Genomic DNA, 14,074 nt, shown 5'->3' with positions numbered 1-14,074 from the left:
ATTAAAGTGTATTTTAGGATAGCTGTGAATACTTAAATATCTCTAAGAAATTGTCCCATGCTTTGGAACCACTGTATCTGTGAGAGGAAGAAAGAGAGTGGAGTTGGTCAGGTGGTTTTGTCAGTGCAGATGGTGATTAACCTCCTGTGCATTGGTTAAGTTTGATCTGTTGTGTAGGTGGGGGTAAGAAAAACTGAAGAAGAGATGCAGAAGAAAGAAGAAAATAAAATGGCTTTTGGGATCTGGCTTCAAAAGAAGAAGCAGCAGCGCCAAGAAGAAAGAAGAATTCAATGTGCGAAGGAACTAGAAAGAAAGAATAGTAAGGTACTGTAGTTAGACATGTTGAACCTATTCTGAAACTTGAACTCCTAGCTCTGCATAACATATCAAGTTACACTGTAACACCATCTCACTTTGATTACAATAGTTACCATAAGCCCCTTTCGCATGTGAAGGGGATGGTATCCATTTTGTTTTGTCTACTTTTGTCAGTAATATTATTACATTGTTTTAATTTCTTTTTAAAACTTTTATGTCTATCTTTTCTCAAAATAATTTTCATTAAGTTTTCTATTTTGTTGCAGTCTATTATAAAGCTTTGCATTATATTAAAGTAAAATCACATTGATAGCTCATACATTTTATGAAATAGCATTTATATGCAGGGTATAACATTTTGAATGTATTATACCTTCCCCTGAGATCTGCAGCATCATGGATTTTAGTCTTTAAACCATTCAATTTGCTTCACTTGCCATCAAGAAACTTGATACTGCAAAGGCTATGGGCCCTGATAATATTCTGGCAATAGTACTGAAGATTTCTGCTCCAGAACTTGCCACCCCCTAGCCAATTATATAGCTATAAACCAGCAACTACTTGAAAATATGACAACTTGCATAGATATGTCCATAAAGATAAAGATAATAACATGGTCCATTAGCACCCCAAGTTGTCTACTCTCTACCATCAGCAAAGCGATGGAGATGTTGTGGACAAAACTATTGAATGGCACTTGCAATGGAATAGCCTGCTCACTGATGCTCAGTTTAGATTTCACCAGGGCCACTTAATTCCTAACATCAATGACCATGTTCAATTATGGAGCTAAGAGTTGAACTCCAGAGGTGAGGTGACTCCCTTTGACAACAAGGCAGCATTTGAACAGGATCATATTGCCCTCACAAAACGAGTCAATTTGCTAATGCTGCTTTTAAACTACATGTGCACAGACAAATAAATTTTGGAGGTGGGGAGGGGGGGGGAGCATACCGTGAGGGGAAAGGGGTTCAGGACTGAAGACAGAAGGGGAAGATCAGAACTCAGGAATACTCCATCCTCTTCCTGGGTCACAGTCTCCCTCTGTTCCCACCCGTCTGTACCTCTCCACCACTACCCCCCTGCCCTCCCAACAGGCTCTCCCGCCGGCCTGCAAAGGGGTGGGGAGGAACAGGACCCAAGTGTACCAGGGAAAGAACTGGAGATGGGAGCCCCAAGATACATCTGCAGGAGTTTCTCAGGGCAGTGTACAAGGCCTAACCATCTTCAATTCCTTCATTAATGGCCTTCCCTCCATTATCAGTCAGAAGTGGGGTTTTTCATTGATGACTGCACAATGCTCAGCACCATTTACAATCTCTCCAACTCTGAAGGAGTCCATATCCATCTACAGGCTTGGGCTGAAAAGTGGTAAGTAACATTCACCTCACACAATTGCTAAGCAATAACCATCTCCAACAAGAGATAATAAAACCATCGTCCATTGACTTTCAATTACATTAGGAGAAAGTGAGGATTGCAGATGCTGGAGATCAGAGCTGAAAATGTGTTGCTGGAAAAGCGCAGCAGATCAGGCAGCATCCAAGGAACAGGAGAAACGACGTTTCGGGCATAAGCCTTCCTGAAGAAGGGCTTATGCCTGAAACGTCGATTCTCCTGTTCCTTGGATGCTGCCTGACCTGCTGCGCTTTTCCAGCAACATGTTTTCAGTTTCAATTACATTACCATTACTAAATTCTCCATTGTCAAATCCTGGGGATTACCATTGCCTAGAAACTGAACTGGACAAGCCATATGAATACTGTGGTTACAAGACCAGGCCAGACCTGTTTCCTCTCCATTATCTACATGAGACCAGCACAGAAGCCTGATACCATCCACGTGATTAAGCCCCCCGTCCTCCATTCATTACCTTGAAGATTCACCTCCTTCACAAGATGCACAATGACAGCAGTATACGACACCTGCAAAGTGCACTGCAAGAACACACCATAGCTACTCTGACAGCACTTTGCGAACACACAACTTCTACCATCTACATGGGCATGTGCAGCAGATGAATGGGAATGCTGTCAGCTGCAAGCTCCCCTCCCAGCCTTACACAATTCTTATTTGAAACTACATCACTATTCCTTCAGTATTGTTGGGTTAAAGTCCTGGAATTCACTTCCAAACAGCACTGTTGGTGCTCCAACAACTTCAGCTGTTCCAACAACTTCAGCTGTTCCATAGCGATGATAATCTGCCTATGACATCGCCACAGGAAATGATATCACCAACCCAAAGAATCCAAAACATATAAATAGAAAGCAGGAATCATCAGCAGTGCTTCATCCGGAAGCTCACTGAAGATGTTACCTAGTATGGTGGCGAAACGTCTGAAAATGAACCTTCCAGCTCAGCGAGCAAATCTACATCCAGAACCTCAATCTGAGCTACAAATCTTCTGAAAACTCCTAACACCTATGGGCACAATATCCTAAAACTGGCCCGAAAATGGGAAACGAATGCCATCCGACAGAATGCCACCCACGAACAGCTGTACTTCCTGCATGATAACAGGGACTACCTAAGTGTCTTAAATACAAACCTCTCCTTAACACCCCACTAGCCAAAAGAATAGCAGAGCAAAACAGCTGCAGAATGAGGCGGTATATGGGACTATGTATGGGCTTAGAGAAATGATTAATGATGCGCACAACAGACTCCGTAAATACAACCGGGAAATTTTGCACCAAAAATCATTACTTCCTCATGCAACAGACCATGAATGGACTGACACAGTACAACAAGCCGTAGATATTAGACAGCGACAAACACAGAAAATAAAGAACAACTAGATCTACAGAAAAAAACTAGACAAACTTACACAAAGTAACAATACTGACAACATAAAAGCATGGATGAAAAACTTATCTGACCGACCCTTATCAGGCACTGAAAAAGCTATCTTAGTCACAGGATTAAATTACAACTTCCAGGATACGGGCAAGAAAGATTTCTTAGCAGCATTCAAAACAACACTGAAAGACACCCAACTCTCAGAAGTAACCCAGCAAACCATCAGACAGACAATTGCACCAACATTAAGCAGAAAAAAGGAAGGCAACACACTCAATACACAAGAAACGAAAGAACTAAAAACACTAAAAAAAATTTAAAAATTGTTATCCTACCTGTAGACAAAGGATGCTTGACAGTCACTTTAATTCAAAGAGACTACATTGAAAAAGTGAATGCACTACTTGCAGATACCAATGCTTACCAAGATGTGGTGATAGACCTGATCCCACAAGTAGAGAACAGAATCACAGCCCTACTCAAAAACCTTCAGAAATCTGGAGAAATAAATAAGATCGATTTCCAAAAAAAAATGAAACCAGATGGATCCAACACACCACGCTTCTATGGATTACCCAAAATCCACAAACCAGGAGACCTCTTTGACCCATTGTCTCGCTACCTGGAGCACCAACTTACAGATTGGCCAAGGAGCTACACTAAAGACTAAAACCCTTAGTAGGAGATTCATGCCACTCCATCCACTCCACCCAAGAATTCCTGAAGACCAAAGACACCAAGAAAGAAGATGATGAAATAATGGTCTCCTTTGATGTAACAGCCCTGTTCACATCAATCAACATCAACCTAGCCGAGAAAACACTGACTACACTATTAGAAGACCCAAAGTCACATACACCAAATACCAGCAACATCACCAGCAAGGACAATCAAGTTAGTGGACCTATGCCTTACCACCCACTTCACCTTCAACAACAAAACCTCAGTCAAACCAACGGAACACCCATGGGATCTCCAATATCGGGGTTCTTAGCAGAGATAGTAATGCAGAGACTCGAAAAAATAGCTCTGCCAACCATCCAACCCAAACTTTAGGTCCACTATGCGCATGACACCTTTGTCATCACTAAACAAAACAAATTAGAGGAAACCTTCAAGACCATCAATAATACCCTTACTGGCATAAAATTCACTAAAGAGGTGGAAAACACCAACAAACTGCTATTCTAGATGTCACAGTTGAGCTAACAGCCAATGGGGAATTTCAAACTAGTGTCTACAGGAAAACAACACATACGGACCAAATATTGAACTAACATAAGAAATCATCCCATCATCCACAAACGAAACTGCATCAGAACATTATTCTAAGGAGCCACCACACACTGCAGCACAGAGGAACTGCACAGAGCAGAGGAAAATCACCTATTCAGTGTATTCAAAAAGAACAGGTACTCAGTGAACACAGTCCACAGATTTCTCAGCAACAAACCCAAACAAGTAGACAAAATGCATCCAGAAACCCTAGCCACTCTCCCCTACATCAAAGACATCTCGGAAATGACTGCCAGACTACTCAGCCCCCTTTGGCATCATGGTAGCCCGCAAACCTACCAACACACGAAAACAGCAGCTAATGAACTTGAAAGACTCTATACTGACAAGCAAAACTAATGTCATTTACAAAATACCGTGCAAGGACTGTAACAACACTACATTGGACAAACAGGCATAATACTAGCCACCAGGATACATGAACATCAACTAGCCACAAAACGACATGACCCTCTCTCACTCGTATCCTTATAAACGAATGAGAAAGGACACCACTTTGACTGGGACAATACATCCTTCCCAGGACAAGCCAAACAGAGACACACACGAAAATTCCTAGATGCATGGCATTCCAACCGGAACTCTATCAACAAACACATTGACTTGGACCCAATTTACCATCCCTGAGAAAAAGAACAGGATAGGAAATGATATCACAGCAGGAAGCAACATCACCAACCCAAAGAAACCCAAACATATAAATAGAAAGCAGGAATCATCAGCAGTGCTTCTTCCCGAGGCTCACTGAAGTTGTTACCTAGTATGGTGATGAAATGTCTTAGAATGAACCGTCCAGCTCAGTGAGCAAACCTACGTCCAGAACCTCAACCTGAGCTACAAATCTTCTCAAAACTCGCTAACTTTACTTTACTCACAATGGATGCAATGGTCAATAACTCAGCTGAGAGATAAAGGGGCAATTCTCTTCAGCAACTCACTATGACACAAAAAATAATCAATGTCATCACAATATTGTATTTCATCAATACCAATCTAATGTGCTGGGAAAAAAAAATTGAGAGTACAAACCAGGAGTAATAAGAAGCAAAGTGACTATTTTGGGGGTTGTTGCAGAATGGGTTTCACAAGGAGAAGCATATCAAGAGGTTCAGAGGGAAAGACAAGGAGGTAGCTTTCAATGATCACCTCTGACCCTCTTCAGCCCCCCACAACTCCAGATTGGACAGATCACGTCCATCTCCAACCCAGCAGGCAAGCCCCTCCATTTGACTAGTCAGGAAGATTGACACTTTTCTCACCTGCTGGGACCACAGTTGATCAGGTGAATGACAGGATGAGGCCCTTAATTTATCGCTTAAGTAATTAAAGGATCATTTAAAGCTCTCCTGCCCAGAACAGTTTCTGAAGTTACAGGAAGGGGGTGGCTGTCTCCCTGGTGGCAACATGCCCAAGCATTTGTCAGAGAGAAAAAAACGGGTCACTGTGTCCAAATTAGGTCAAGTGAAATTGGGACGATATTCAGAACATTCTGGAGTATTAATTACAAGTTGATAAATAAGGTTATTTTTTAAAGGTTAACTTAATATTCACAAACTCATAACATTCACCTGTACCTTTGTTTTAGTTTTTGCCGCTGTTTACCTATTGTTTATATCTATGCTACTTAACTTTGTGATCTGCCTGGATTGCTCGCAAGACAAAGCTTTTCACTGTGCCTCAATATACGTCACGATAAATTCAATTCAGTTCAATTCAATTATACAAACTACCTTTAAAGTTTTGTAGCTATTCATGTTTTCAATATAGTGAATTAAACAAATACACTTTCTTACTATATTTGTAATACTGCAAAATGCATCTTCTCATCAAAATATTTCATGAATTGCCACACAAAAACTGTATTTGCTTATTTCACTTGGAATTGTTCAGACAGTTGTGCAGTTGAGGATCCACATTAGCTAATGTTGGGCTGGATCATTCCTACCTATGCCCCAGTTTATAGTATTAACCAATTTTGAATATCACAGGTATTTCCAAGTTATGGGCTATAAAATGGATTAATGTGGCTACTACACCACAACAACTACTTCTTAAACAAAACACTTCAGTTCGAGAAGAAATTTTAAAAAGATAAAAGGAGGACATTTCTTTAGTAATTTTCTGTGATGCAGAATGCAAATCTTCTTTACTGCCAATAATACAAAAAAGTGCTGTTGAAGTGTATTTCATATCTGATTCTTGCTTTATTCTAAATGCAATGCCTTTAGCAGCTTATTGTGATGCACTAATAACTTGTAATAAAGAATGGTGGACTAAAACTTCTCCATAATATCCTGCTTGATAATCTTTCAAACTTGTCTGTTACTACTGGGAAAATATCAGATGGAATAGAAACACTATCACGGAAAGGAAAATCAATTTCCTGTCAGTCATGGTTAATTTTAACTCTTTCCCTTAGCTATTTGCTGAACCACCAAAACAAGATTCAGATAAAGTATCTTAATGAGAAGGTAGAGCTAAAACAGGAAGAGACAGTTTAAAACAACATATTTATATAATTATTGTACTTCTACAATTACACTCAAACTCTCACAAAAGAAAATCTAGTGTTTTCTATATCTGCTGGGATAATTATGCCACTTTGTGAAACTGCTTATTTTTGTTTTCATAGGAACATCGAGATCCGAATGAAGCCTTCAATCTCTGGCTAAAGAAAAAACGGGAACAGCAAATTAAAGAGCAGCAAATAGAAGCCATGAGAAAAAGGGAACAAGATTACAACTCAAAAGTTCACACAAGGGAAGATTCTGAAAAAGCTTTTAAGCAGTAAGGAAATTTTAATACTAAATTCCATTTTGTGAGAAAGGATTGGTGACTTAAAGTGCAAACAAGTAAAAAGATCGGATGCCACACTCCAGCAACAGTTATGGGTAGTAATTGAATTGACTGTATCAATTGATGGCCTTTGCAAATACCTAAAGGTTTTGGAAATAGAGTTATGGAGATGTAAAGCATGGAAACTTATCCTTTGGTCCAACTCACCCATGCTGGCCACATGTTCTAAATTAATCTTGTCCCATTTGCCAACACTTCCCTCCAAGTCCTTCCAATTTATATACCCATCCAGATGCCTTTTAAATAAAGTAGCTGTACCAGCCTCCACCATTTCCCTTGGCAGTTTATTCTACACACACATCACCCTCTTTATGAAAATGTTGCCCCTTAGGTCCCTTTTAAATCTTTCCCCTCTTACCCCAAACCTATGCCCTCTTGGTTTTGACTCCCCTACCCAGGGGAAAAGACCTTGACTATTCACCCTATCCATGCTCCTCATAATTTTATAAACTACCATGAGGCCACCCCTCAGCCTTTGATGTTCCAGGGAAAATAGCCCCAGCCTATTCAGCCCCTCCCTACAGCTTAAACCCTCCAACCTTGGCAACACCCTTGTAAATCTTTTTCTGAAACCTTTTCATATTTAACAACATCTTTCCTATAGCAGGGAAACCAGAATTGAATGCAGTATTCCAAGACATGGAACATGGAATCCCCACCCCAGGAAAGAGACCTTGCCTATTTACCCGATCCATGCCCCTCCTGATTCTATAAGGTTCTATAAAGTCACCCCTTAGCCTCCGACAATCTAGGGAAAATAGCCCTAACCTATCAGCCTTTCCCTACGAATTCATCCCTCCAACCCTGGCAAGTTCCTTGTAAATCTTTCCTAAACCATTTCAGGTTTCACAACATCCTTCTGATAGGAAGGAGACCTGGATTACACACCAAACTCCAAAAGTGGCTGAACGAATGTCCTGTACAGCTGCAACATGATCTCCTAACTCTCATACTCAGTGTAATGACCAACAAAGGCAAATGTACCAAACACCTTCTTCACTACCCGACCTGCAGCTTCATTTTTGAGGAGCTTATCTTTGTAATTAGTTAAATCATAAAATATGAGAAGCAATATGAGAGGTGTTCGGTTTACAGGTGTAATTGTTTACTTTTAGTTTGCTTAATTCAGCAAGAATTTGATTCCATCATTTTTCTTTCTTTCTTCTGAATCATTGCAGGTGGCTAAAAAGAAAGAAAGCTGAGAAACGGGCAGAACAATTGGCTGCAAAGGAGCGATGCAGGAAGTTTCTGATGGAAGCTAGAAAAGTTAAAAGAATGCAGACTTTACTATGCACCCTTAGTGAATCTAAATCATTTCAGTTTGACAATTATGGTTACAGGTTCTAGAAAATCATGGTTATGACATCTTCTTTTCATGTTTTAATGCCTCATTGCAGAGTTCAAATGAGCAGAAATCTTTCAATGGTTTGCAAACCAGACTTTCAGTACTATGAGTACATCTGAGGAAACTTCCACAATACTATTCTAATGTGTAATTTTAACATGCTTATACATCAGTGTTAACATTTGAAAAACATCTGAGCATTCCACAACACATGATTAGGTTGGAATAAATTATCTGCACAATCTGTAAGCTGTTAATGTTTTCTTCTATGCCAGTTAAAAGATTTTTTTAAAGTATTTATGTTCTTTTTGTTTTAATAGGCTGAAGTATACCAGTGTTAACATTGATACTTTCCACAACAAATCATTGACAGTTGTTAAAAATAAACAAATAATTAGTGTTTGTGCGTGACATGGTGTAGTTCTGTATATGCAAGCAATGAGTTAACTTTCACCCACTCATGTGAGCTAAACCTTTTAAACTTGGGGATATATTGTTTGACTATCAATCAGATAGCATTATTATACCTACAACTCATTTTACAGTTAAGTTTATAAGTTTCTCTCCCCTTTGAATTTTTGCATCCTTTTTAAGTAAAAATGGGTGGATGCCCAACTCTGTTTTCTGGAATTGTTAGTCAACAGTGTTTAGAAGTATCCTGCTGATTTGCTGCTTTCCATTTAGAGATTTCCCAACCTTATATACAGTTCTTCCGTGATTATCTGACTGAAATTGGGAGTTTGTGTCATCATATCTAGTCCAGGGACGCATATTAACGTGTTTTCCCTTCTTCAATTGTATGTAGTTTCTCTGGGGCTTCTGCTCTTCTGGTATAATTTTGAATGAAACTTTATTTCTGCCAAAGTTACACTAATAAGGTGTAAAAGCTTTGAGGAAGTTCCGAGAAATACTATTTTTTTTCTTAAATACCTGTCTTCAGAGCTATTTACCAATAAACCTGCCTTCTTGAATGTCATAGGATTCTTTGGATTTCTTTGAATAGTGCATAATAATTGTTTCAGTTGTACCATGTTTCATTCAGATTCTAAGTAGACAAAATTTTAATAGCAGAAGACTAATCGTAATGAGAACAATACCCAATATAATTTTGTTATACAGCTTTGCGTTATCATTGAAAACTGTACAGAAAAAAATATAACAAGTATGGAATTTGACTGTTCACTTAGAAAGTTTCTTTCAAAAAGGAATTAATGATGCTTGGTCAAGGTTAATGATGCGTCAGTGTTATTGCATTGCTGCTGTATCTACATAAAATTATATGTAGGTGTTGGAGGTAAATGTCATGACTTAGAGGAAAATGTGTAGCTTGTGGACATAAAAATGTTTTCCAAGAATTCAACCAATATTTATGAATATGAAACAATGCATAAAGCTTTGTTATAAAAGAGTTTTGCTTGTGACATATAATGTCATCCAACCAATGTGTTTTTGAATTTTATGTAATATTAAAAATATTCCTACTTTTATCTTTAGGCTTTCTTTTTGGTTCCAACAATAGCTTTCTGACAAACAAACCTGAAATCATTTAAGACATCTTTTGATATTTTTAGGATTGTGACTAGTAATACAAAAGTAAGCTCGTTGGCAAGTCTTTTTGATCCCTGCCCCTCATTGGTGGAAATTAAAAGTATAGTGGAGAACCAAGATCCAAAGTCCAGTTGAGGTCAAAGGGTTGCCTTATTAAATCACAAAAAATCAAACCATTAAATGCCTGGTCATGATTGACCAATCTGTAAGGAATATGAAAGGCAATTGGCCAGCTGCTTGTTCACCATACCAATCCTTATTCAGCATGGTAGCATACTTGCTCATTTTTCTCATTATTATATTTGAGATTGGGGTGGGGAGAAAGGTACCTTGAAGAAGGAGTATCACTAATCATTGAGCTTTACATATAGTTAAAGCATAGAGATGCCAATATGTTCATTGCCCTTACCCTTTATCTGGATGCTGTTCAGGCTGAACTGCACTCGTTTGCATAAGGTAATGGTTCTGAAGTGTTAATGTTGGAGACTGTATTAAGTTCCACGTGATCTGTTAATGTCGTATATACTTGAGAGGAGAATGACACAACATCATAGCATCTAATGGGGTGGGTGAAGGTCTATTTCCCCATGTCTCCCAGTAGTCTTGGGAGCAATGTTTAACTTACTAATCTAACGTACTTAGTTGCTACCATGTATTAAATTACATCTTGCTTAAAACAAGAGCTTTGTCTCTTTAAGACTTAATAGTGGATTTCCTCTATCACTGTAAACTAATTAGGCTCTCAAACGTAGTCAAGAAAAAAGGATGTTGGCAGCAAATTAGGCCAACCACAAACTGGTAATGTTGGCACATAGCAGCAGTGGGCATTATTATTCAATACCACAGGGTAACAATGAGAATTCCAATAGAACCAAGAACTAAGAATTATAGTGGACCCTAGTAGCAGTTCTGGACATTCATGGCCTTTATGGTTTTAAAAACAACTTATGTAGATATTTGGCATCTTTGAAACAATAACCAGGATAATCTTCCAATTATTGATAAGTATGACTTGAGTATTTTGCAGTTTAAGTTAAATAATTTTAGAAGGACTTTCATATTTAAAAGCTCGCTTTACAGCATAAGTAATTGTCCTTTGCAATGTTTTTAATGTGACTAAGAATGTAGTTCTTAACATTCTTGTTCATTGATTATTCTGCAGTAAAAAATATTTTGTTTTAAACCATTAACCTTGTAACTTCGTTCTTTGAATAAACACCTGGGTTTTCAGATTCCAGAGAAAATTCTAAAAACTGGTGTTGACCGAGATCATAACAAAATAGAGACCAGACCTTCGTATTGTACTTTTATCGTAAGGACTAATTAAGGTTTAATACGAGTTTAACAAACTTTTGCTTCTATTCTGGTTGTATCAGCATTGCAAACTAACATTTATAATCTATCACCATTTAAATTATATTAAATTACTTACAGTGTGGAAACAGGCCCTTCAGCCCAACAAGTCCACACCGACCCTCTGAAGAGCAACCCACCCAGACCCATTCCTCTAGTTTACCCCTTCACCTAACATTACGGGCAATTCAGAATGGCCGATTCACCTAACCTGTACATTTTTGGACTGTGGGAGGAAACTGGAGCACCCGAAGGAAACCCACGCAGACACGGGGAGAATGTGCAAACTCCACACAGACAGTTGCCTGAGGTGGGAATTAAACCCGGGTTTCTGGCGCTGTGAGGCAGCAGTGCTAATCACTGTGCCATAAGGTGAGTTCTAGCTGAACCAGACATGACCTACTGACATGGTGGTCCTGATATAAAAAAAATTATGGTTTTTGTCCTTAGGAAAAATGATTGTTGATAAACTGTCTTTAAAGATTGTTTGAATGGCTAGCTGTGTTTTATTATTGTAGGAGACCCATAGGTATTTGATTCTGTCAATTCTCCCTTATGCATTCCATATTTTAAGGAAAGTGTGATCAGTTTACTTTCTCTCTCCTTTGCTACAATAATTCCGTTTCCAAATGTCTTACTACAAATGTCATTGTTCGGTGGTCTTTGGGGTGGGGCGGGGGATAAGGTTTCCAGGTTAAGCTACTCACAAAGGAACACTTCATTAACTGGGAGTCAGGAAAACTTGAAATTGTTAAGGTAAAACATTCCTTGAAGATACTAGCCTCTGTGGAGTTATTTCAGTGGCGATGAGAGAAAAGCACACTACTGAAGAAATGTACTCGCAACAGTTGTCTGTGAATTGTGGTATGCATTTCTGGCATCATGCCATATTTGGTAAGCTTGACTTGTTCAATCCCACTGTTAAAGACTGAGGCCAATATGCGGAAAGAACCTTTTATTTTCCAGGCAAATTACATTGGGGCAGATGAAAAACAATAAGTAATTCTCCTGCAAATTTATGGACCTGCAGCTTTATTGGTTAACTTTCCCTGAGGCAGTAGATACTAAAACATTTCAAAAGTTGATGTATTTAGTTAAGAAATATTACAACACCAAGCCTCCTCTAATTCTGAGATGCCATTCGTTTTACTTGGCAAATTGAGATCCAGGACTTTTGGCAAGGTTAGGATGACTGGCAGAGATATGTGACTCTTATTTAACCCTTAATGAGATGCTAAGAGACTGTTTGTTTGGTATGTGGGATCAGTGATGTAACCAAAAAAACCAGCCGACTAACTGAAACCCAACAGGACTTCAACAGGTACTACAACTATCATTGGAGAATGTGGCAAGTGGAGCATATGATTTGCAGGGTATTCCAATGGTAGTGGACATCCACCCCAGTCCGACTGAGCTTGGGAACACCACTTGAGTGAAGGCAATTGCATAACCTCACTCAGGCCATATCCTGAACAGAGTAACTCTAAATCATTCCACAATCTAATCCTAAAACAAAGCTAGGATTCTGTGTAATCCAAGATGGAGGATGAGAAAGGTTTCTGGGTATAACAGGCTGCTCCTTTTTTGAAGTATTTTAAGTCCTGGAAACTGAGTCCTCGAATTCCATGAGCAGCAATTACTGTTTTATATGCTGTTGCATTGTTTTGGAACTTAGAAGAGGAAAAGTCAAAACAACAACACTTTTAAAACAGAGAGGAACAGATAAAGGTAGCACACGGGTTGTGCGGGGGGGGGGGGGGGGGGGGAGAGAGAGAGACCCACACTGCTAACTGACTTAGCAGTGAACCTGCACATTACTGCCTTTGCTGTTGCAGTCATGTATTGCTGGACATCGGAATGCAACAGTGAAATTCACAACTGATCTTGGGGGAACCTGCTTGGGAGAAGTCACAGCACAGAAACAGTTAAGTGAATAGTTTTAAGTGTGGCCTTGGGTCCTTGCTGTAAGTCTGAAGTAGTGAATAAAGTGGGTTATTTCTTGATTATATGTTTTATTGAGATGTCTCTTGACTGAACTTAAAAATATAAGCCATAAGTATTATATTAGCCTGGAGCAGTGTTCTGTAGAGGAATAAGATTGTGCAATTTTCTGGGTCTGCAGATTGGAAAAAGCAAAAATGACCCTTGGAAGAGTGATATTCTCTTCTTGTCAGATGTGGAAGTTTAGGGAGAGTTTACGTCTTACTGAGGATTATATCTGCAATAAATGCCGTTGGTTACGAATCCTATCAGATCAAATGGAACAGTTGGAGTGACAGTTCGAGGCAATGAGGAATTTACAAGAGCAAGGGGATGTGATTGATTGCAGTTATGAGAAGGGGGAAAGTTGCAGATACAGTCACAGGGTTACCTCTAGGAAAAGTAAGAGAGCTAGGCAGATAGTGCAGGAGTCTTCTGTGGCTATTCACATTTCAAACAAATATGCTGTTTTGGAAAACTCTGGAACCAATGACAGGAAGGGAAAAGTTTGAGATTCTGAAGGAAAAGTACAGAGAGTTAGGCAGGAATTTAAAAAGGAAGTCCTCAAGAGTAGTA

At 39.1% G+C, this 14,074-nt stretch overlaps 1 protein-coding gene across 1 annotated transcript in view; it reads left to right on the top strand.

Annotated features, from left to right (window-relative positions):
* The window catches only part of ccdc181 (coiled-coil domain containing 181), a 33,109-nt gene extending 24,490 nt beyond the window's left edge, over window positions 1-8,619 (top strand). The window contains exons 4-6 of the mRNA XM_060833064.1: window positions 178-324; window positions 7,049-7,203; window positions 8,451-8,619. Coding sequence (XP_060689047.1) covers window positions 178-324; window positions 7,049-7,203; window positions 8,451-8,619 — 471 coding nt within the window. The remainder of the gene's footprint in view (window positions 1-177; window positions 325-7,048; window positions 7,204-8,450) is intronic.
* The last annotated feature ends 5,455 nt before the right edge of the window (window positions 8,620-14,074 follow it).

Source organism: Hemiscyllium ocellatum, chromosome 12, assembly GCF_020745735.1.
Source record: "Hemiscyllium ocellatum isolate sHemOce1 chromosome 12, sHemOce1.pat.X.cur, whole genome shotgun sequence".
In the NCBI taxonomy this organism is placed as follows: domain Eukaryota; kingdom Metazoa; phylum Chordata; class Chondrichthyes; order Orectolobiformes; family Hemiscylliidae; genus Hemiscyllium; species Hemiscyllium ocellatum.
This window is presented reverse-complemented; position numbering and strand designations above follow the sequence as displayed.